The following is a 24,518-nucleotide window of genomic DNA, read 5'->3' as shown; positions in this document are numbered from 1 at the left end:
CCGTCTCGCCAGACTTATATATATGTGGTGGCAATTCTTTTGGAAGTGTCCGAAAGAACAAACACCAAGTACATTTCCTACAGCTTGGGTCGCTGATATTTCGGGAATGTAGCAGTGCTGTTCCCAGGGTATCGCAGTCATTATATTGTCACCGATCTTTTTAAGCATGATGTTGTGCCTTACCTTGAGCTGTGCTCATTCCAAGGCGATCTCTCTATAGAAAGCCGCTCAGACATCACAGCCATTTAAATTCAAAAGATCTAAAGAAAGTTTAACGACACCAAAAGTTTAAAAAATATTGCGTCAAAAAACTTATAATAAAATTAAACAGTGTAACTTCTACTTTTAAAACAACTAACTCTTACACCCACAAAATTCTTAAGCCCAGTTAATTTCAGCAATTTCAAAGACCAGACACACACCCGAATGTCCGAAACACGAATGAGCCTTTTCCTCTAATGTCGTTGTAAAAATAAAAAAATAAATATATTTACATTCAAATGTGACACTCACTATGCACTGAAGTGTTGCCTCGTTCTCCGCCAGCAAACATATGTTGGGAAACATCCACAGTAGGCGACTAATACTGGGAGTGGCTGACAACTCTGTTGTTTCTGGTCGCCGATGTGCAGCACCTCCGTTAATAGACCGCATATGGCGACCATCCACCTATGGCTACCACGGTTACTTCACTGCTAGGTGGGTTACTTCGGCAAAGGAAGGACACAATACGTCCAACTGTGAAAGCGCCACCACACAACCCCTGCAGGATCTTCCCTCACACCGCAACAACAATACACTAGCCGGTGCAGACACTACTCGTCCGGCATCACATAGAGCGCTACTCGCAGACGGACCATAGAGCCCTTTGCCGAGCAGTGCGTGGTGCGTGGTGCGTGCTGCCCTTTGGCAGAGTCGCGACTCTATCGCCTCCTAGCGGGGCGGTAGGGTGGTGTGGCCTCGAGCGCCGTCAGAGATCGTTGACAATCGGTGACGGGCCGCCCCAGGAGAAATAATTTTAAGAGATAATCCTACAAGTCAAAGCTTCCAACTAAATCCAAAAGTGGACTTCCGACCACCGGTTCAGCAGCAAGTGCTCCATCTGGCAGAGGTTGTGTGGTTGCACAACCAAATGCCGAAGTTTTGCAATGCAACAATACCAGCTGTACTTTGTCTCTAGAGCCTAGTAACTGCCCTCCATGATGAACTAACGGAATGATATAGACAGACTGGTGTAGTGCACTCTAGGTTACAGATCCAGCCAGAGACGGTAGTTGACTCACCACTAGCGGTAGTGTGACTGCCATTACTGACAGTCAGTTGGCAATATGCGTGTGGAGTTCCACACTGGAGTTGCAGCTATTGCTGTCATAAGCAGAAGACTGCCATGGTAGTTTTGATAATGGCTCTGAGCACTATGGGACTTAACTTCTGTGGTCATCAGTCCCCTAGAACTTACAACTACTTAAACCTAACTAACTTAAGGACATCACACACATCCATGCCCGAAGCAGGATTCGAACCTGCGACCGTAGCGGTCACGCGGTTCCAGACTGAAGCGCCTTTAACCGCACGGCCACACCGGCCGGCTTTTTTTTTTAAGTTCGTTGTTGATCGATTAGCTCAGTTTTTTTATTACAGAGGGCTGCTAACCCTCTGACCGAACACGCTGAGCTACCGTGCCGGCTTTTTGATAATGCTCTGCCATCCTGCATAAATAGTATTTGGCAGCATTGTGCGTAATACATCCTCTCTTGGCTCTTAGTAGCACTGTGCCTTCCAGTCTATATAATGCTGACTCGCATTCGGGAGGATGATGGTTCAATCCCGCGTCTGGCCATCCTGATATACGTTTTCTGTGATTTCCTTAAATCGCTTCAAGTAAATGCCGGGATGGTTCTTGAGAAAGGACACGGTCGACTTCCTTCCTCATCCTTTCCTAATCCAATAGGATCAATGACCTCGCTGTGTGGTCCCCCAACCAACCAACCAACCAACGTATTGCTCAGTCGATAACTATGTAACGCTAAGTCGATATGTATTGGATGGGAAATGGAGCATCTCTATATTGAATTTCACATCAGGATTTTGTGCTCTCCAAAGCGGACCTGAGGGCTTCACGACCTTTTGTAGGAGTGTGGTCTTGGCGCACTTTACGAACGAAGATGATGCTCTTGACTGTAGCAAGAATTTTGTGAGCTTGTATCGAAGATATCAAACTTAGTACGTGTACTTCCTGTAGATAACATTTATCAATCAATAAGCAGTCTCCCTTCACATCAAGATTTGAATCTATGAATTAGCACAAGCTTACCCTGAAATATTTCAGTTTTTTGGATTTTCTCAACACTGAGTATAAATTCATGGACCACCTGCAAGCTCTAAGAACGTATCTCCTGCCGAGTCAAACAGACTTCCTTGAACGCCTTATGGAGATACTTCAAATAGAGTCGGCAAATCCTGCCTCACAGTTGTATCTTTACTATTTATATGGCATTATTGAGCCTGCTGTTCTTCCGCTAATACACAATATGAAGATATTCTTCAGAGACTGGATGTGGGATTACTTGAAATGTATAACGGTGATAGTGGCTGGGATGTTTCCCGTTGGGCACAGGAACGGTTTTTGCTATGACCATGCCATCCTATAAGATGCTGCTTAGTGTCGTTTGACGATCAAAAAGAACGAAACTCTTACTCAGCCTGGCCGTCAAGCGACAGATAACAGCTGCTAAGCAGATGAGATGCCTATCTGGAATGAAGCCTTTATTGGAGATATTAAATCTCAGAAACGGTGCACTTTGTGCATCAAATGTAGTATTGCACACCATCTGAGGTGTTCGAATGCTCCGGGGAGACATTGAACAAGGACGTGCAGCAAATAAATGGCCTGGATGATCATACCAGAGTACATTTTGCACTCCTGGCGACGTTTCGAGCAGGGGCTTTCCTATACGAAGGAACACAGATTTTGGCAGTCAGATGTGTTCTGTGTTTGACTTGATGGTACAGCTACAACGCCTAGAAGGAAAGTTGCACGGTGGACCTTCAATGGAAGTGGAATATGAGAAGCTAGTTGGAAAGGGTGGTTTGAACATTACAGTGGAGGAAAGGGAATCTACACGAATCAGTGTGTACCAGAGACAGTGCTAGAATAGAGCAGATAAAAGCTCTTGGTACTTTTTTTTCCTTTCTCGGTCCTTCCCTGTTCCGCAATTTAGTCGACTGTTTTTACCCTGCGTTTGTAGCAGCAAAAATGACCTGCCGAGACCGTTGATGAGAGCACCAGAAATGACCTGCCCAGATCATTAATGACAACTGATTGTTAGTGAAACCTGAGATGGGCGCGACAAAAATGGAAGGAAAGAGAAGATAGCGTCTTTCAGAGTCGTGAATATGTAAGTGCACCACAACGGTCAGGAGTGAGGCGAAGAAGAAGAAAAATTGTGAATTTATGGAGTGAGTTAAAAGAGTTTGTAGCAGGAAGATGAGCCAACAGGGACATGTCTACTCGTTACTTTCAAGTGTGTTCATAATTCAACCAACTATCTTCAATGTTGATGCAAGTTTTTTGTTATGTAGGCATTCTGAAAGTTTTTCCCCACTCCCATCTGCAGAGCCTGTTTAGAGGCAAGCTGTGCGTCTGTAATAAGTGCAGCGGCACATCAACTGCGGTCGAACACTTCTAGAGAATACTAGCTGCTTGTCTACTCGTTTTAGTTACTCACACCAACATCTAATTTCTTCTTGTAAAGTAGTTTGGTCCCCATCCACAGGGGTGATGTAGAGTTGTTCACCGGTGACTACACAATAATCACACTAAACACTGTACGAAGCAGAAAAGGCTGTCCCTCCAATAGTGCCAATATGTGTCAAAATTGTGAGGTTCCAACTACTTACTAAACAGACGCCTTCAACTGAGACAGTCGGTTGTTGGAAGATTATGAGGATGGAAAGATTAGTACATAGGACACAGAAACAAAGGATCTGGAAAAAATAAAATGAGAGACTGACGACTAAATATTGTGTTCTTTAAACACTATCAGTGCTACTCCTAGGTATTTAAATAACATCAATCTGTTGCGTTTGGTGCATGCATTTGTCCATACGGTCCTTCACCAATCATTTTACAATACAAATTTTCTGAAGTTCACATTATATTCTGTCATTATAGGTAATCGGTCAGATACGTAATAGTCTGCTTTACTTTTTAATTTTTATAAAACAGCAGATAGTGATGCAGCTGCAGTGACAACTGTTCACGCTAAGAGAGATGTTTCAGCAATGAACTCAGTCTGTGACGACAGTTATTTTACAGGCATCCACAGCCTTGTGTCGACCATATAGCGATACACGATGCTCTTGTAGTAAGAAATCAGGTTAAGTGGCAGCTGCAGTCTGTGATGACCATCTTGTGAAGAGCTGCATTGGTACATGATGAGGCTCCGTGGCAAGCTGTCGTGGCAGTTCGTCATACCGTGTCGTCGAAGAAGCAGCGGCAGGTAGTGCAGTTTGCTGAGAGCTGCAGTCTGTAACAGTCAAATCGAAGTATGTGATGCGGCTCAGCGGCAGCCACACTCTGCGACCACCATGTCGTGGTAGCTGTAGTGGTAGGTGACGACGCCAGTGGGCTCCATGTAGAGCACGGAGATGGGCAGGAGGCGCGTGGGCACGCAGCAGGCGCGCGGGGCCAGCCCTGGCCGGAACGTGTGCAGCAGCGCCTGCACCAGCGCGTGCTTGGTGGGCGACAGGTGCTCCGGCAGCGGCCACGAGCACCGACCCGCGCACTGGAACGCCTGTAACTCACGAAGCACACACACCTCACTCCCGGCATCAAATGGGACTAGCGAGAATAGAGTGGTGGGGTGGGGTGGGGTGGGGAGGTGAGGTGAGGTAAGGTGCGGCGAAGGGCGGTGAGAGAAGGGGTGGGGGAAGGGAGAGGAGGGGTGGGGAGAAAGGGAGAGGAGGGGCTGGGAGGGAAAGGTGGGGAGGGGGGAAAGGGAGAGGAGGGGAGGGGGGAAAGGGAGAGGAGGGGAGGGGTGGGAAAGGGAGAGGAGGGGAGGGGTGGGGAAGGAAGGGGCAGGGAGGGGAAGCAATGTTCTAGTCGAAATGGACGCTTAAGCCTGTTGAGAGATTAAGAACTACCCACTTGTTCCATTTTTGGGATCTGCAGGACAGACCCTATACTCCGTATGGCGGGAGAAGAGCTCTGACAGTTGAAGTGGCCTTGCCGCACGTGCTTGGCCAACCAGATTACGAGATTTTACATTACCATGGCAACACCCAGTGTTGCCGAGTTGCTAGGTGACCCTTGCTTTGTCAGTGGTGGCAAAGGCATCGTTCAGCTTTGTGTGTCTACATGTGCATTCCACTAATTTTGCAAGTCTCTTGCTGTGCGTGTGTGCGTGCGCGCGCGTGTGCGCGTTCGGGCGTGTGGGGGTGTGGGTGTACATGCAAATTTATGTACAGATTTTGTGTTTACTTTGAAAGGGAGAATTGTGGGCTTTTAATACAAGTGCGTAAAGCGATTAATAGAGTAGCAGAAGTATTGAGCATCTCTACAGCGACGGTGAAGAGTGTCACAAATGATATTGAGGCTACCTATTCAGCTGGGGGCCTTGTTATTGTGATGCATGGAAAGTCAGGGAAGAGATAGTGTTGTGTGACAAACAGGCAACGTTGAAAAATGCTCTCAGACAATAAGTATACGCATCCTACAGCATGAGGGAATATCTGACACTTAAAAAGTCGAGGGTGTAACAATTGGGTAGTGGTTCGTTCACAGGCAGGATCACAAGGCTCTCCATTACTTTAAAGGAATTGCGTTCGGGTGGAAATAATTCACAGGAACAAAGGTGCTACAGGAATGGAGAGACATTTTAGCGTGGAGATGTTGTTTCCTGCATGAGATGCTAGCAGCGAATCAGGTCAATGTAATATGGATTCACGAAACATGGACCAACTTGCGTCACGAATGGTCCGTCGGGTGGGCAGACTACACGCACCATAGAAATATGAGCGTGCCAACTGGTAAAGGAGGACGACTAATCGTTCATGCTGGCTCTGTGAACGGTTTCGTGGCCTGTGCTATGATAATGTTTCAGTCAAAATAAAACTCGATTTGCATGAGGAGGTACATTTAAAGACCGGCTTGTTACTTGTTTGCTACCAAATGTTGTTTTGGTTATGGACAACGTGCTGTATCATTTTGGCTGCTGTAAGGGGAGATGACAGTCAGCTGGTTGAAAGATAATAAAATAGGCTTTGAAAAGAATATGAGAAATGTGGAACTGCTGGAATCAGTGAAACGATACAAGCCACAGAAGATGCTGTATGCTATTCGTTAGTAGAGTACCACAGCTATAAAGCTATACTTCTTCCATCGTACTGCTGCCATTAAAGTACCATCGAACTTATCTGGGCCCAAAGAAAAGATGTCGCAGAGCAAAATACAACCTTTACATAGCGAGATACAGAGAAGTTCGTAAATGAAGCAGTCACACGAATAAAGCTACAAAATTGGAGGAATGTAATGAACCATTTGTGTAAAGATATTACAAAGTCGAATTTAGAAGAAGATGGAAGAGTAGAATCCACACAAAATTTTGTAATTTCTTTATCAGACGATGCGGACAGCAGCAGTGAAGATACGGAAGCCTGTGTGGCCATGAATACAGATGATCATTAAGACGATTATGATCTCGGAGTTCCCGTTCTTCAGTACAAAATATAAATATAATGTCTTCATTCGATTTCTTACACGTAACATTTGTGACTTTTGCTGTACCTTGTTAAAATCGAAAATCTATTTGTCTGTGTTTGTGTAAGAAGACAAATACCTCTAGCACACGAGGAAAAAAAAAAATTATCAAGCAACGCATCACTCAGTGCAATGCTGCCAGCAAGAACGCTGCAATGATTCATGCGGCATTGTTAGGCTTTGTAGACCTGGTTGCCACGCTGCCGAAGGGTGGGAGGGAAAGGTCCGTTGCCCCTCACCCCGCCGACCCAGTAGCTGGCCAACTGCACTTCCATGTCGAAGACCGGCAAGTGAGCTGGTAGCTGTCAGAGCTCTTGTCTCGCAGAACGGAGCATACCTACACCAACAAAATTTTGAAGGTTATTCACATGTACTTTCTGACTATACTATTTTAGCACGAGTGGCCCCGTAATGTGTAACGTGACAATTCCTACTACTGCATAGCCTGTTGCATCGTGATCATCACCTAAGGCGAGGTTGTTCACGTGAGGTCTTGTTTTCTCACCTCTCCTTGGTTGGTCGTAACATTCCTTATATGGCAGCGTTGCCTTTCCTGCCCTTTTATTGGCTCGAACTAAGAGAAAAACAATTCCATTGCAACTTGAGCAAAGTCCGAAGGCGTACGTTATCAAAAGTATCCGAATACCCACAAAAACATACGTTTTTCACATTAGGTGCATTGTGCTGCCACCTACTGCCAGTTACTCCATATCAGTGACCTCAGTAGTCATTAGACATCGTGACGGAGCAGAATGGGGCGCTCTGTGGATCTCACAGTCTTCGAACGTTGTCAGATGATTGGGTGTCACTTGTGTCATACGTCTGTACACGAGATTTCCACACTCCTAAACATCCCTAGGTCCACAGTTTCCGATGCGATAGTGAAGTGGAAACGTCAAGGGACGCGTACAATAAAGGTGTACAGGCCGACCTCGTCTGTTGACTGACAGAGACACCGTCAGTTGAAGAGGGTCGTAATGTGTAATAGGTAGACATCTATCAAGACCATCACACAGGAATTCCAAACTGTAACAGGTTCCGCTGCAAGTTCTGTGACAGTAAGGCGGGAGATGAGAAAACTTGGATTTCATGGTCGAGCGACTGTTCAAAAGCCACACGTCACGCCGGTAAATGCCAAACGACGCCTCACTTGGTGTAAGGAGTGTAAACATTGAACGATTGAACAGTGGAAAAACGTTGTGTGGAGTGACGAATCACGGTACACAATGTAGCGATCCGAGGGCAGGGTGTGGCTATGGCGAATGCCCGGTGAACGTCATCTGCCAGCGCGTGTAGTGCCATCAGTAAAATTCAGAGGCGGTGGTGTTATGGTGTGGTCATGTATTCCGTGGAGGGGGCTTGCACCCCTTGTTGTTTTGCGTGGCGCTATGACAGCACACGCCCACATTGATCTTTTAAGCACCTTCTTGCTTTCACTGTTGAAGAGGAATTAGGGGACGGCGATTGCATCTTTCAACACGATCGAGCATCTGTTCAAAATGCACGCACGGCCTGCGGCGGAGTGGTTACATTACAACATCCCTGTAACGGGCTGGCCTGCACGGAGTCCTGACCTGAATCCTACGGAACACCTTTGGGGTGTTTTAGAACGCAGACTTCGTGCCAGGACTCACCGACCGACATCGATACCTCTCCTCCGTGCAGCACTCCGTGAAGAATGGGCTGTCATTCCCCAAGGAACCTTCCAGCACGTGATTGAACGTATGCCTGCGAGAGTGGAAGCTGTCATCAAGGCTAAGGCTGGGCCTAAGCCATACTGAATTCTAGCATTACCGATGGAAGGCGCCACGAACTTTTAACTCATTTTCAGCCAGGTGTCCGAATTCTTTTAATCACATAGTATATATACAGGGTGTAAATTTTAAGTTGACAAACCAGAATACCTCGAAAAGTAAGCTTCATACGAAAAAGTGTGTAGAATCCAAAGTTGATTGTTTTCGAGGGGGACATCTGCTGGTGCTAAAATTAGCCCGCCAAACCAGCGCCCTGGGGATGGGGCCGGAGGCAACTTTAAAATTTCAAATGGGAACCCCCATTTTTTATTGTAGAATTAGATTCTACATAAAAAACTACGTAAATTTTGTCTTCAACATTTGTTTTGATTGTTGGTAGTTGGCGCTGTAATTCTAGAAAATCCATGTTCTCATTTCTGCGTGGAAAATGGTTACGGATAAATAAAAAAATATTTATTTACTTCGTAATTTTTGATTCGCTAAAATTAAAATTAGAGATTTACAAATGTTTACCCAAATACTGCATTAATTTTTTCCGCAGGTTAGGATAAGTTTTATTTGTTTCGTGGTCATGAGGCCAAACAATTTTAATTATCAAACAAATCATCTAACTAGCTACCTAACTAACCAAACAACCTACTTACTAACGAGTGAACTCATTTTTATTTATCCGTAACCATTTTCCACGCAAAAATGAGAACATGGATTTTCTTGAATTACAGCGCCAACTACCAAGAATCAAACAAACGTTTGAGACAAAATGTACGTAGTTTTTTATGTAGAATCTGATTCTGCAATAAGAAATGGGGGTTCCCATTTGAAATTTTAAAGTTTCCTCCCGTCCCACCCCCAGGGGGCTGGGGTGTTGGGCTAATTTTAGCACCAGCAGATGTCCCCCTCGAAAATCATCAACTTTGCATTCTACACATTTTTTCGTGTGAAGCTTATTTGTCAAATTATTCTGGTTTGTCAACTTAAAAATTATATATATATATATATATATATATATATATATATATATATATATATATATATATATATATATATATATACGCCTTCGAACTCTGGCCAAGATGCAACGGAATTGTTTTTCTCTTAGTTCGGGCGTATCAAAGGCCAGGAAAGGCAATGCTACCACATTAAGGCCATGTTACGACCAACCAAGGAGAGGTGAGAAAACAAGACTTCACGTGAACAACCTCGCCTTAGGTGATAATCACGATGCAATAGGTTATGCAGTCGTAGGATTTGTCATGTTGCACAACATTATATTACGGGGTCAGTCGTGCTAAAATAGTGTAGTCAGAAAGTACACCTGAATAACCTTCGAAATTTTGTTGGTGGAGTTATGCTCCGTACGGCGAGACAAGAGCTCACTGTCATTGATTTGGAAGCATGTAGGAGGAAATAATTGTAATAGCATCAGAACTGTTTTTTAGCGTTGCGACATACATCGCAATTTGGAATAGATTTCTGACATTCCTGAAAAAAATTACATATACATTACTGGGAAGTAGACCTGCTCATTCCCGTAGCAGATTGCCAGAGCTGAATCATCAATGGAAACACGATCGTGCGAGATAATCTGCGAAAGGGATCAACTCTAGAAGACGCAATAGCAAACAAACTTTTGTACGTGTGCGTGATGTATATATTTCTCTTCCACATGAAATGTTAGCTTGTTACATCTAGGGACACACGAACGACCTTGAGATTATCAACCCGAGGTCGCCAGTGGCTCACTGCAGAGTAATTCCATTTCGTGTTATTTCTTACTCGTGTTTGTCTTTGTACGCGTATTGATTGACGATATCTGCACAGGAGTATAAATGTCGGCGGTATGCGTTACGTGTCTTGCTTCGAAACAAACATGACAAACACGTTCCACTCACTTGCCACTTTCGTAACTCTTAACAACAGTAATGTCGCGTTTGTCTTCGACCTCAGCCATGCATTCTGTACTGTTCTGTGTAGGGTTTGTTTTTTTCCGGCAGTGAAATGAAACGTCGTGCTGCTAGGGCCTCCCGTCGGATAGACCGGTCGCCTGGTGCAAGTCTTTTGAGTTGACGGGGACTCTGGCGACTTGCGTGTCGATGGGGATGAGATGATAATGTTCTACTTTAACAATGGTATACAGCTGTATGGATTGGTTTAATGAAGAAGAGTTGGCCGATATCCATCTTGCGTTTGTCTTCACTGAATGCAATGGAACAGTGGCTCAACGTTAAGCTGTTCCTAGACAGGCAGCAACCTAATCACAGTATTTTTGCATCTGTACATGTGTTTTACTTTTTGGCAATAGCTTATTATAGGCTTTCTCACTTTTAAGATATTTCCACTGCAACAAAGGTAACTGGGGTAATAAATCCAGATCTTAGTTCTATTATTACTCGGTAACGACACACCGGAGACCTTGTACCCCTGGTACTAAAATACTCAGAAAATATGAATGAATAACTCATTAAATTTTGTTGGAGTTCGATTTATCCTATATAAGCTATCAATAAACTTTACTGTATGATTAAATGATGATGGCGTCCTCTTGGGTAAAATATTCCGGAGGTAAAATAGTCCCACATTCGGATCTCCAGGCGGGGACTACTCAGGAGGACGTCGTTATCAGGAGAAAGAAAACTGGCGTTCTACGGATCGGAGCGTGGAATGTCAGATCCCTTAATCGGGCAGGTAAATTAGAAAATTTAAAAAGGGAAATGGATAGGTTAAAGTTGGATATAGTGGGAATTAGTGAAGTTCGGTGGCAGGAGGAACAAGACTTTTGGTCTGGTGATTACAGGGTTATAAATACAAAATCAAATAGGGGTAATGCAGGAGTAGGTTTAATAATGAATAAAAAAATAGGAGTCCGGGTTAGCTACTACAAACAGCATAGTGAACGCATTATTGTGGCCAAGATAGACACGAAGCCCACGCCCACTACAGTAGTACAAGTTTATATGCCAACTAGCTCTGCAGATGATGAAGAAATAGATGAAATGTATGACGAGATAAAAGAAATTATTCAGGTAGTGAAGGGAGACGAAAATTTAATAGTCATGGGTGACTGGAATCCGCCAGTAGGAAAAGGGAGAGAAGGAAACATAGTAGGTGAATATGGATTGGGGGGAAGAAATGAAAGAGGAAGCCGCCTTGTAGAATTTTGCACAGAGCATAACTTAATCATAACTAACACTTGGTTCAAGAATCATAAAAGAAGGTTGTATACCTGGAAGAATCCTGGAGATACTAAAAGGTATCAGATAGATTATATAATGGTAAGACAGAGATTTAGGAACCAGGTGTTAAATTGTAAGACATTTCCAGGGGCAGATGTGGATTCTGACCACAACCTATTGGTTATGAACTGCAGATTGAAACTGAAGAAACTGCAAAAAGGTGGGAATTTAAGGAGATGGGACCTGGATAAACTGAAAGAACCAGAGGTTGTAGAGAGTTTCAGGGAGAGCATAAGGGAACAATTGACAGGAATGGGGGAAAGAAATACAGTAGAAGAAGAATGGGTAGCTCTGAGGGATGAAGTAGTGAAGGCAGCAGAGGATCAAGTAGGTAAAAAGACGAGGGCTAGTAGAAATCCTCGGGTAACAGAAGAAATATTGAATTTAATTGATGAAAGGAGAAAATATAAAAATGCAGTAAATGAAGCAGGCAAAAAGGAATACAAACGTCTCAAAAATGAGATCGACAGGAAGTGCAAAATGGCTAAGCAGGGATGGCTAGAGGACAAATGTAAGGATGTAGAGGCTTGTCTCACTAGGGGTAAGATAGATACTGCCTACAGGAAAATTAAAGAGACCTTTGGAGAGAAGAGAACCACTTGTATGAATATCAAGAGCTCAGATGGCAACCCAGTTCTAAGCAAAGAAGGGAAGGCAGAAAGGTGGATGGAGTATGTAGAGGGTTTATACAAGGGCAATGTACTTGAGGACAATATTATGGAAATGGAAGAGGATGTAGATGAAGACGAAATGGGAGATAAGATACTGCGTGAAGAGTTTGACAGAGCACTGAAAGATCTGAGTCGAAACAAGGCCCCGGGAGTACACAAAATTCCATTAGAACTACTGATGGCCTTGGGACAGCCAGTCATGACAAAACTCTACCATCTGGTGAGCAAGATGCATGAGACAGGCGAAATACCCTCAGACTTCAAGAAGAATATAATAATTCCAATCCCAAAGAAAGCAGGTGTTGACAGATGTGAAAATTACCGAACTATCAGTTTAATAAGTCACAGCTGCAAAATACTAACGCGAATTCTTTACAGACGAATGGAAAAACTGGTAGAAGCGGACCTCGGGGAAGATCAGTTTGGATTCCGTAGAAATGTTGGAACACGTGAGGCAATACTAACCTTACGACTTATCTTAGAAGAAAGATTAAGAAAAGGCAAACCTACGTTTCTAGCATTTGTAGACTTAGAGAAAGCTTTTCACAATATTAACTGGAATACTCTCTTTCAAATTCTGGAGGTTGCAGGGGTAAAATACAGGGAGCTAAAGGCTCTTTACAATTTGTACAGGAACCAGATGGCAGTTATAAGAATCGAGGGGCATGAAAGGGAAGTAGTGGTTGGGAAGCGAGTGAGACAGGGTTGTAGCCTCTCCCCGATGTTATTCAATCTGTATATTGAGCAAGCAGTAAAGGAAACAAAAGAAATATTCGGAGTAGGTATTAAAATTCATGGAGAAGTAGTAAGAACTATGAGGTTCGCCGATGACATAGTAATTCTGTCAGAGACAGGAAAGGACGGAATGGTCAGTGTCTTGAAAGGAGGGTATAAGATGAACATCAACAAAAGCAAAACGAAGATAATGGAATGTAGTCAAATTAGATCGGGTGATGCTGAGGGAATTAGATTAGGAAATGAGACACTTAAAGTAGTAAAGGAGTTTTGCTATTTAGGGAGTAAAATAACTGATGATGGTCGAAGTAGAGAGGATATAAAATGTAGACTGGCAATGGCAAGGAAATCGTTTCTGAAGAAGAGAAATTTGTTAACATCTAGTATAGATTTAAGTGTCAGGAAGTCGTTTATGAAAGTATTTGTATGGAGTGTAGCCATGTATGGAAGTGAAACATGGACGATAACCAGTTTGGACAAGAAGAAAATAGAAGCTTTCGAAATGTGGTGCTACAGAAGAATGCTGAAGATAAGGTGGGTAGATCACGTAACTAATGAGGAGGTATTGAATAGAATTGGGGAGAAGAGGAGTTTGTGGCACAACTTGACGAGAAGAAGGGACCGGTTGGTAGGACATGTTCTGAGGCATCAAGGGATCACAAATTTAGCATTGGAGGGCAGCGTGGAGGGTAAAAATAGTAGAGGGAGACCAAGAGATGAATACACTAAGCAGATTCAGAAGGATGTAGGTTGCAGTAGGTACTGGGAGATGAAGAAGCTTGCACAGGATAGAGTAGCATGGAGAGCTGCATCAAACCAGTCTCAGGACTGAAGACCACAACAACAACAACAACAACAACAAGCTATCAATGTTAGCTTTCTGTGAGAGGAAACAAGTACAGTTCATGAACGAATTTGCTTGTTTTATGTATCCATTATTTATGGTTGTTAGATTCACACACCATTGAGTCTGACGTTATATAGCCATGTAACATCAACAAATACAAGTGGAGGGAAAAGTTCTCTTTCAAGCAACTCACGTCCCTCCAAAGTTTGGTTCAAATGGCTCTGAGCACTATGGGACTTACCATCTGAGGTTATCAGTCCCCTAGAACTTAGAACTACTTAAACCTAACCTAAGGACATCACACACATCCATGCCCGAGGCAGGATTCGAACCTGCGACCGTAGCGGTCGCGCGGTTCCAGACTGAAGCGCCGAGAGCCGCTCGGTCACACCGGCCGGCCCTCCAAAGTTTATTAACATGGAAGAAGATGTGGAAAGCGAGCTGTGTGCGATAGGGAACCAAGATGCTGTGTTTATTCTGGTGTGATTGTAGTAACCTTGTAATTAACATACATTAATGCGAAAGGTAATGTGATAGATGATCGATATATCATGTGGCGAAGTAAGCATTGTCATTGTGTGAGATACAGATACCCCAATTCACTACTATGAGCGTCACATCATTATAACGTGCCTGTGCTTAGAATACAAACGACTGCACCGTAATCTGAGGGTGAAATTAAAAATTAAACAATGGCTCTGAACACTATGGGACTTAACATCCGATGTCATCAGTCCCCCATAACTTAGAACCACTTAAACCTAACTAACCTAAGGACATCACAAACATCCATGCCCGAGGCAGGATTCGAATCTGCGACCGTAGCAGTCGCGCGGTTCCGGACCGAAGCGCCTAGAACCGCTCGGCCACCACGGCCGGCACTAAAAATTAAATTAATTTTTCCAAACTTCGTCAGTGCATGCTTCAGTGTATTAATGTTAACATAGTGAAGTCTCAGAATGAGCAAATGAATATGTTTTGCTGATTATATTTGTTTTAAGAAAAAATTAATAGGTGCTAAACAATCAAGCTGGAAAGCTAAAAATTGTTGAGAATGTGCAAATTTATGTCACAATCATAAGTTAGAAGTCTCAACTCGATCGGGGCAATGTTTTGGTCAAAATTGGCGTTTTTACGCAAAGACGAAGGCGCTAAATATTAAACTCATGGGATGAAAATTCGTATGCAGCCTCATTTTGATATAAAAACATTAACTACGTGACTCTATTAAGCTGCCTCTATTAGTTTTCAAGTTATTTACTAAATGCCAAATTTGGGAAAAAAGCATCCTTATTCATAATAGATTAAGTATCATTTGTATTTGTTGTACAAAGTTCTAAATACAGCAGCAAATGAAACAATAATCACAAGGAATCTTAAAGAGGCAGTTCAGAGGTCACGTTCTACTATCGGTACCATCCTAAAAATTCTAGCCAGCAACATTTAAATGCAGTCGAGCTAAAACTTTTTCAGTAACTAAAGCAAACTGAACTTTAATTATACGAAAATTAAGACGTTTGCAAATTGTTAAACGACAGAGTTATTAATTAATGTGGGTTCAAGAAAGGGGCAATTTAGATGCTGCTACCTGTGCCTACAGTGGCTGACAGCACTTGTTCCGTTCGGCGTTCCGCTGCGCACATAAATAAATACAGTCAGAGAGGCACAGAGAAAAGATACTTCGCACCGAGATATACTTGACGCAGTCAATCAAACGCTTGCGTATGCTGTGCCTGCCGGCCGAAGTGGCCCTGTGGTTAAAGGCGCTGCAGTCTGGAACCGCAAGACCGCTACGGTCGCAGGTTCGAATCCTGCCTCGGGCATGGATGTTTGTGATGTCCTTAGGTTAGTTAGGTTTAACTAGTTCTAAGTTCTAGGGGACTAATGACCTCAGCAGTTGAGTCCCATAGTGCTCAGAGCCATTTGAACCATTTTTTTATGCTGTGCCTCACATGACGCCACAGCCAGGCAGCTCCCAAACACATTTTCAGTGAAAGTAGGAAATCAACTCGCGTGGATTGTACACTGTCCTGGATCGCTTAGATTTCACGGAAGTAACTGTGTGCCAACCACAATGTTGACTAAACCGTGTGGCGAGTGGCGAGATTATTTTCCACTTTTAAGGCGAGCATTTAACTTTTTTGATTACAAGTCAGGGCGATAGATCGTTTTACTTGGAACTTTCTGTACAGGTCGTCTCTGAACTGTTAATAGTGCTGATTCACATAAGGAAAACATTATATATTGAGCGTGTGAACTTTTACTGAATATATCAGTTAGTTAAAACTCTAAACTTTTATTTATAGTGATAGTTTCCTGATCCTGCTGAATAAATAGCAAGTAGGAACACTTTATTTCAGTGAGAACAATGAGTAATGTGGACTTGTAGACTGGAAATTATGATCAGTAAGTTCTCCATCGCTTTCTGGCTGACTGCAAAAATAGTTTTCAGGCTCGTGTAAATGGCAGAGATCATAGATTATTTTACCAGTCACCCCACAATGTTTTGATGCAATTAAACATTATCACTATCTGAGAGAGCTAAATTCAAGCGGGAAAACTGAAACAGAGCATGAGAATTGGAATCAAGTTGGGTGGAGAAGGAAAACTAAAGATAAAGGAAGACAATTAAGTTAGCAGCATTTTGGAAATGTGAACTACACCATTACTGTTTCCTCTATGACAATGTGAACGTAAATATTGTAAAAGTTTAAAGAATTAGACGGATCCTAACCACAACAATACCCAAAGATGAGCTAAGAACATCTTGAAAAGTTCTTTCTGGGTATGTCACATCACATTAGACCATTAATCAAAGTGATGATGGATGTAATTATGTTGTAACTGGAGACATACTGACCAGGGTACATAGCTTTCATATTGTTAACTCCTCCGCTTCGTTGGTAAATATTAAATTGTGGAGGATTATTTTATTTTGTTATATTCTCTGATCACAATTTAGAACTGTTGTTGTAGTAACACATTTTTAATGTTTGTTTTATTGACCTTTTGCTCATAAATATGGGAATACATTGAACAAAAATTAATTTATGTAAGGGTATACAGGTTGCACGCAGCCTTACGGTACGTAACATGCGCTCGCCAGCCGGCCTATCTGGAATGCTGACAATCTGCTTGGTCAGTACACGTGCGTCCGGCCACAGTGCGATGCAGCGAGTAAGCGGTCCACAGAGCGCTATATAACTAGCCTCAGGCGCGAATATGTCTTTTCTTAGCTCACCATGGATACCCTCGATACGAGTGCAATTAACCGCTGTTAGGATGACAGACACAGTGATGATCGGTGCGCGTAGCGTGCGTGTTTTATAATCAGCCTTTGTTAATAAAATTGTTTAAACTTACTTCTTGTGTTCGTGTATTGTCGTACTTCAAGGACCCACTGCTTACAAATCCTGACAAATATTCGGGTAATCATCATCTGGGGCAACAACACAAACAACCCCCTTATAGAAGTGGTGTCACGAAGGGGGTGATTATGGAAAATCTACAGTCCTGAAGTGGTGCAGCACAACGTGAACTTCGAGCAGCAGCAGCAACAACATTAACATCATCTGATTATGTGGCGACATCCAACGTTGGAATTCAGGTTGGTCTACTCCAGTTTGGCAATAATACGAAAGGCAGTGATGGATTTTTATTTTGTATTTGAGTGACTCATTGGCGTTGTATTAGACGAAATGTCGCAATCCAGAGTAACGTTATCGACCTACAAACTGTTATTAATGAACTGCAAGAAGAGATTCGGCAGTTAAAAGCAGAAAGAAGCGAGCGTAACATTCCGAAAGACTTGGCAAATGATAGTTCATGCAGTACACGTACAACTACAATAAAGAATTTTTCATTATTGCCATCAGTACCAGTATTTAGCGGGAAACCCGAAGATGATGTGAAAGTGTTTTTTCGTAAACTTGAAGGTGCCGCCCTGTTCGGATTATGGACATATTCCGATAACCTAGCGGTTGCCAAATTAAGAATTTAGGGAGCAGCACAAGATTTCATTAGCGCGGAGCCTACTTGCGTGAATACAGAAGATTACAATGAGTTTAGAACGATTGTTGTTCAGAGATTTAAACGTAAAAATGCGATCAGATTTTACAGAGAGCAGCTTTACTTTTTGCGAATGCGACGAGACGAATCTATCGGCCAGTTTTCCGACAGAATTCGAAACATCAACGCTCAAACGTACGAGTTAGTAGAAGATGAAAATGAAAATCGCATTCAGTTGTTCGACGCCGACCAGAGAGCCTTGGACACATTTATTCAGGGGTTGCACGGAGAGGAAGTAAGCAAGGCTGTTCGATTGGCACGATGTAAAACGTTTCAGGAAGCAACAGAATCAGTTGCTGGTTTCGTTGAAGCACTAAGACGACCGAATGAGAAGCAGAAACAAGAACGCAGTCTTCAACACAACAGTACAATGCTACAGATGCAATAAGCTGGGTCACAAGCGTAAGGATTGTAAAGAGAAGCGAATCTGCTATCATTGCCGGATGCAGGGTCATGTTTCGAGGGATTTCTGTAACAAGAAGAAAGGTAATGCGAACAAGAAACAATCTGCCAGATCTTTAAACGAGTACGGGGCGTACGCCCGTTGCCAGAGACAGTGATTCCTGTTAGTTCCAGTGAAAATCTGACCGAAAATGACTTCGTGATAGGTGCTGTATATCGTGGGAGAAACATCAAACTACTTATTGACACAGGAGTACAGACCTCAATGTGGTGTGGCATAGGTAAACGGGATAAAGTGCGAGGGTTAAACGGAGGAAAGCTACGTAACTATGGAGTAGTTGACGTAGAATTAATTCTTGGCCAAGACCAAGATGAAGGTGAAAATAAAGAAATACACAGCATTGGTGCAAATAGTTTCAAATAACGAAACGCGATACGACGGTGTTCTTGGATTTGGTTTCTTGTCCACTAATGAGGCAGAGATATTTGTCGCAGAAATAAAGATCAGACTAGGCCGTAGCAACTACAACCTAGGAAATCGTTCTTCAGATCGTACTCAAAGGAGCAGCAATACCAACGTCGTGGGAATAGACCGTCCAAACGATGCACCAGTTCCGAGTCCATGTTCAAATTGATCAGCCTCAGCACATTCCCAAGGGAGCAGGAAAGACAATCTACGTTGAAGTTAGGTCACCCCGATGCAAGGAAGGAACTCTGTTATTAATTGAGCGATCCGAGAAAAGTGAGTTACTGGATACAATGCATTGTTATGTTGCTAGAAGTGTAGGTGTCACTACAATGGTGAGACAATGTCGCAAAAGTCCCGGTTAAAATAACGAATATGAGCAATGAGGATGTTTTGCCACGAGGAACGAAAGTTGCTGAAGTGTCGAGCGGAAGTAAAAGTGACGTAATACAGAATCCAGATGAGGTAACAAATTCTACAGTTAAAAACACAGATTTTTGTAACAGTACCGCAAGATTGCGACGAGGAGACGAAGTTAATAATAAACCGAAGCGCAAGATTTGGAAGAAGACAGAACATTTGACAGCTGATGAACAGAAGATTTTAGCACCTTTTTTGTTGGAGTCCGCAGATTTATTCCGAAAACGTGCAAATTTACCTGTCACTCGTTTAGTTTAGCATCGTATTCATACAGGGAGCAGCAAACACGACAATTGCTATGTCTGTTTACCGTACTTGGTAAGTTGTTACAATGCCAAAATGCACAGCTCAACTGGCCTAAGTCCATATGAGATCGTCTATGGAAGAAGAATGCATTCACCCTTGGACTTTGCACGATCGACTGCCGGAATCAGCAATGAACACGTAAGGGATCTAGCACGCAAGCTAAAGGAAGCATGGAGGGGAGTGAAACAGCGAAAACATCGATCCTTTCAGCAAGCAAGATAACACGACCGCCAAGCAGCAGTGACACAGTATCGAGTTGGAGATACTGTGTATCTAAGCAACGTGGTGCTAAAGAAGATTCAAGTCAAAAAGTTTAAGAAGTTCTGGAAAGGACCATATCCAATCGCGGAGGTGTTATCGCCAGTCACTCTTAAGCTCCGACTGCTCTTTCGTTCCATTGTCGCTCACGTCAATCGTGTAGAGCCATTTCTGTGTACTTTTCCTGTAGTGTCGCAAGACGACGAGGACCGACTGAGAGGCAGACCTGCTGTTCTCAAACCCAGGAAGAGAGAATCGCGAGGTCGCAGTCCAGACTTCGAGGCCGAGGCATCGCCACGTTCCGAGCGATCCTGTTCCAGACATGTGCGTAAACGTGTGTAGTGTCTGAGAATGCAATGCATGTGTTTATTTCAGCCATGTGCTTTTGTGAATGTGTTGTGAAAATTTAGTATTGAAGCAATTGCACGAGTGCACAAGTGAACTAAACCTTTTATTCCGCAGGTTAGCACAAGAAACTCATTTATTTTATGTTCATTGTTAACTCCGGTATTTAGAACTAATTAACCATGTTCATTTTTATTCTAATGTTTGCTATGATAGCGTATTCTACTAATGCTGTATTGATAGTACCACAGAGAACAGGTGTTTTGTTTGAAACACGATCAGACATGGTAGTTTCAACAAGTGATGCAATACTTGTCCTCAAGTACAATTTGAATGAAATCCAGCAACAGTTCAATTCTGTAAAGAAGCAAATTGATCTAATTCGTTCTGTTAAGGGCAATGATACAATTTTGGAAATGGGTATCTTGATATAATAACTGGATCACAGCCAAAATGCAGGTAGAGTCTACATTTGCTAATTATGAACAAGAGATGTACTGTTTCTTTGTTTTTTTTTAAAAGCTTTTGCAACACAAAACTTTAATTAAGCGTAAACGTGCCTGGTTTGATTTTGGAGGGAGTATCCTTCGTTTTGTACTTGGTACTTTAAACTAGTCTAGATCTACTGGCAGTTAAAGGCAAAATATTAGCTCTTGAACAACAGTCCAGTACAGATTCAACTAACCTCTCTAATGAAATTGTCGTATTAAAGAATATGTGAAGAACCATCACTAACCACACAGTTTTCATTGAACAGCTTGTAAAGCAGTTTATGTCACATTTCCACGTAATTCGTAGTGAAACGAGCGCAAATATCCAAGAACTATTCTAAGGATTAAATGCTGTGAGTGCACACTTAGATTTAAACACTCTTTTGCTGAGGATTACTGATAGTTTATCAAACGCTAGAATTGATGCCCTTAACTTAAGAACAGCCTTAGAAAGTACCTCAAATGATTGTTTGAGCAGCGTACTACTACATCCAGGACAATTTTTACAGGTCCTAATATCAACTGAGCGAAAGTTAGATGCAACCTATACTATGATTTATCCTGTTAACTCTTACAATTTATGTGATTACTATAAGTTAACCACCACACACTCTTTAATGATTGAAGGTGAATTAACTGTTATTGTTTCTATACCCATTGCTAGATCAAAGCATAATTTTGAAATGTATAAGATTTATACTTACCCTGTGAAACAGAGACAGGCAGGTATCCATGTAAAGTACACACTGAATGATTATCTACTGATCAGCAAGGATCGAAGATATTTTGTGTCCCTAAATGAAAACGATCTGCATATCGTAAACGTAGTCATAAGTTAATTTGCCCTGAATTGGTAGTATTCTTAGACAGCAGAGTGTACAGCTGTGAGAAAGAATTGTTTATGAATCATCCCCCAAGAGATGATTGCCCTAGAATTTTAATGCATCTTTGTCACCCATTTCTTAAAGGATGTTCTGAAGGTATAATTTTTTCATTTAACTCCACCCTTGATGTCACATTTACATGTAAAAATTACGACACACCTGAGCTACCCTTTACACTCAAATTGAATGACAGTGGATTAATCATGATTGCCATACATTGTCATTTATTATGTGAACTATTTGATATGCCTGGTGTATTGCCAACTACATTTCATGCAACTGAACATTTGCCATTAACGAGAATGTTATTTTTTTATTACAATGATTCATACATATCAACATATGGAAAGCATTCCTTATCAAGTTTTTCTGAAGACAACAATTTAATTAAGGATATCCATGAAAATTTAATTTCTTCCAATAATGAGCTAAGCTTCATTGAAGCAGCAAATAGAATTAAGTTCTTCGATTCATCCAGTAATGTTAATGCATACCTGATTGTCAGTATTGTGTTTTTATTGCTTTTATTAACTTGTCAACAGCATTAGCCATGTATGAAAGTGTCATCCTGAAGACACGCTTCTCTGTACAGAAAGTTACTGTGTGTGCAAATGAAATACATGTTGCAATGCCTTCTGATGCCACAAATGATGAAATAGATTCATAATGCCCAATGGTCGTTTTGAGCCACCTATGGTTGCTCTTTTTCTCTGGGGAGAGTGATGTAAGGGTATACGGGTTGCACGCAGCTATAAGGCACGTAACACGCGCTCGCCAGATGGCCTATCTGGAATTCTGACAATTTGCTTGGTCAGTATACATGTGTCCGGCCGCAGTGCGATGCACCGAGTAAGCCACTGGCTGCGGTCCACAGCGAGCGATATAACTAGCGTGGCCTCGGGCGCGAATATGCCTCTTTCCTTAGCTCACCATTGAGCCCTTCGATACGACTGTAATTAGCCATTGTTAGCATGACAGACACAGTGATGATGGGTGCATGTAGCATGCGTGTTTTATAATCAGCCTTTGTTAACAAAACTGTTTAAACTTACTTCTCGGTGTTCGCATATTGCCGTACCTCAAGGACGCATTGCTTACAAATCCTGACAAATATTCGGGTAATTATCATCCGGGGCAACAACACAAACAACCCCCTTATATTTAACTTAACCACTCGTGCAGTCTTGGATACACTAATATTTTGGTTAAAACTGTACATAAAAAATTACAATCCTTCCCATCTTGAAGCCATTACCTTAAATTTTGTATGGTGTCGTTCCTGTTGTTGTTGTTGTTGTTGTTGTAGAAGTGGTCTTCAGTCTGAAGATTAGTCTGATGCAGTTGACCACACTAGTGTTTCTGGTGGAAACATTTCTGTAAAACTGCTGCAACGGACATCCATGTGAACCTACTTATGCGTTCATGCCTAGGCCTTCCTTTATAATTGTTAGCCCCGACACTCTTCTCTACAAAAAATCTGAAGATTTCATGATGCTTCAGGATGTGTTCTACCAGCTGATCCTTTCTTTAGTCAAGAGCCACAAATATCTTTTTTTCCCCAAATTAGGTTCAGTGCTTCTTCATTATTTACTCTATTTCCCCAGCTAATCCTTAGTAATTTACTTTAGCGCCACATTTCGCTAGCTTCTACCCAAAAGTTTAAAAAAGTTCACTCACCAAAATTTAGTACTTGTAATCCAGTGTTTCAGTATAAATAAAATCTACATCTTCCTAAACAGAGGATTGAAGTACAAAATCACTTCTGAAACGAATGCAGAATTTATAAATACCACAACTGTGGAACTAAAAAGCACATATGCCTTGGTGAAGATCGAGGAAAAGCGCACACACAGATATAGGTGCTAACCTCAATAAAGTCTTACCAACGAGCAGCAAAAAAAATGGCTCTGAGCACTATGGGACTCAACTGCTATGGTCATAAGTCCCCTAGAACTTAGAACTACTTAAACCTAACTAACCTAAGGACAGCACACAACACCCAGCCATCACGAGGCAGAGAAAATCTCTGACCCCGCCGGGAATCGAACCAGGGAACCCGGGTGTGGGAAGCGAGAACGCTACCGCACGACCACGAGATGCGGGCCAACGAGCAGCAGTTAGCTGTGAAGAATGTAGGGATCCATGCACCTTCAAGAACGATTGTATTTTGGTGGCATTTGTAAACGAAGTTGGAATTCCAGAGGGGGTGGGCGGTGAAAATGTGGTGGGATCGTAAACCAGTACGCATACCCATTAAGTATCCTGTTCAAGTAACTAAAATTTACTGAAGTATCAGAAAATTCTATGAGTCGAATGTATAGAAGTAATTGAACATGTAGAATTGGTATATTCTTTTAACTCCTTTAACTTTAGCCACTGCATTGATCAGCAGACAGATGCTATATCAAAGGGCAATAGTTTATCTGGGACATAAGCAAATAGTTTTTTAAATTACCTAGAAGGCAAATTCTTTCCCAAAAAGCAAGATAGAGAAAATAAAATTGTATTCTTGCTATACTAATAACAAATCTGTAAAACCGGCGTTTCTGTCAGTCTTTGAACACGATAGTTTCCAAAACTGCTAGACGAATAGAATAGCTTTGGGAACCTACCAGACTTTAGTTCGCCGAAACCAGATCGCCGGCCGCTGTGGCCGAGCGGTTCTAGGCGCTTCAGTCCGAAAACACGCGGCTGCTACGGTCGTAGGTTCGAATCCTGCCTGGGGCATGGATGTGTGTGATGTCTTTAGGTTAGTTAGAACTAGTTAAACCTAAGTTCTAGGGGACTGATGACCTCAGATGTTAAGTCCCATAGTGCTCAGAGCCATTTGAACCATCTGAAATCAGATCATGAAAAAAGAAGATATCTACACATGTTA

The 24,518-nt window shown here is 42.4% G+C and overlaps 1 protein-coding gene across 1 annotated transcript in view; it reads right to left on the bottom strand.

The window, feature by feature from the left end:
- Window positions 1-4,562: 4,562 nt before the first annotated feature.
- Window positions 4,563-24,518, bottom strand: part of LOC126235428 (protein decapentaplegic-like) — a 101,118-nt gene continuing 81,162 nt past the window's right edge. The window contains exon 5 of the mRNA XM_049944152.1: window positions 4,563-4,796. Coding sequence (XP_049800109.1) covers window positions 4,563-4,796 — 234 coding nt within the window. The remainder of the gene's footprint in view (window positions 4,797-24,518) is intronic.

The sequence above is a fragment of the Schistocerca nitens genome, chromosome 2, assembly GCF_023898315.1.
Source record: "Schistocerca nitens isolate TAMUIC-IGC-003100 chromosome 2, iqSchNite1.1, whole genome shotgun sequence".
NCBI classification, from domain to species: Eukaryota; Metazoa; Arthropoda; class Insecta; order Orthoptera; family Acrididae; genus Schistocerca; species Schistocerca nitens.
Note: the sequence above shows the minus strand (reverse complement) of the source record. Positions and strands in the feature narration are given on the sequence as shown.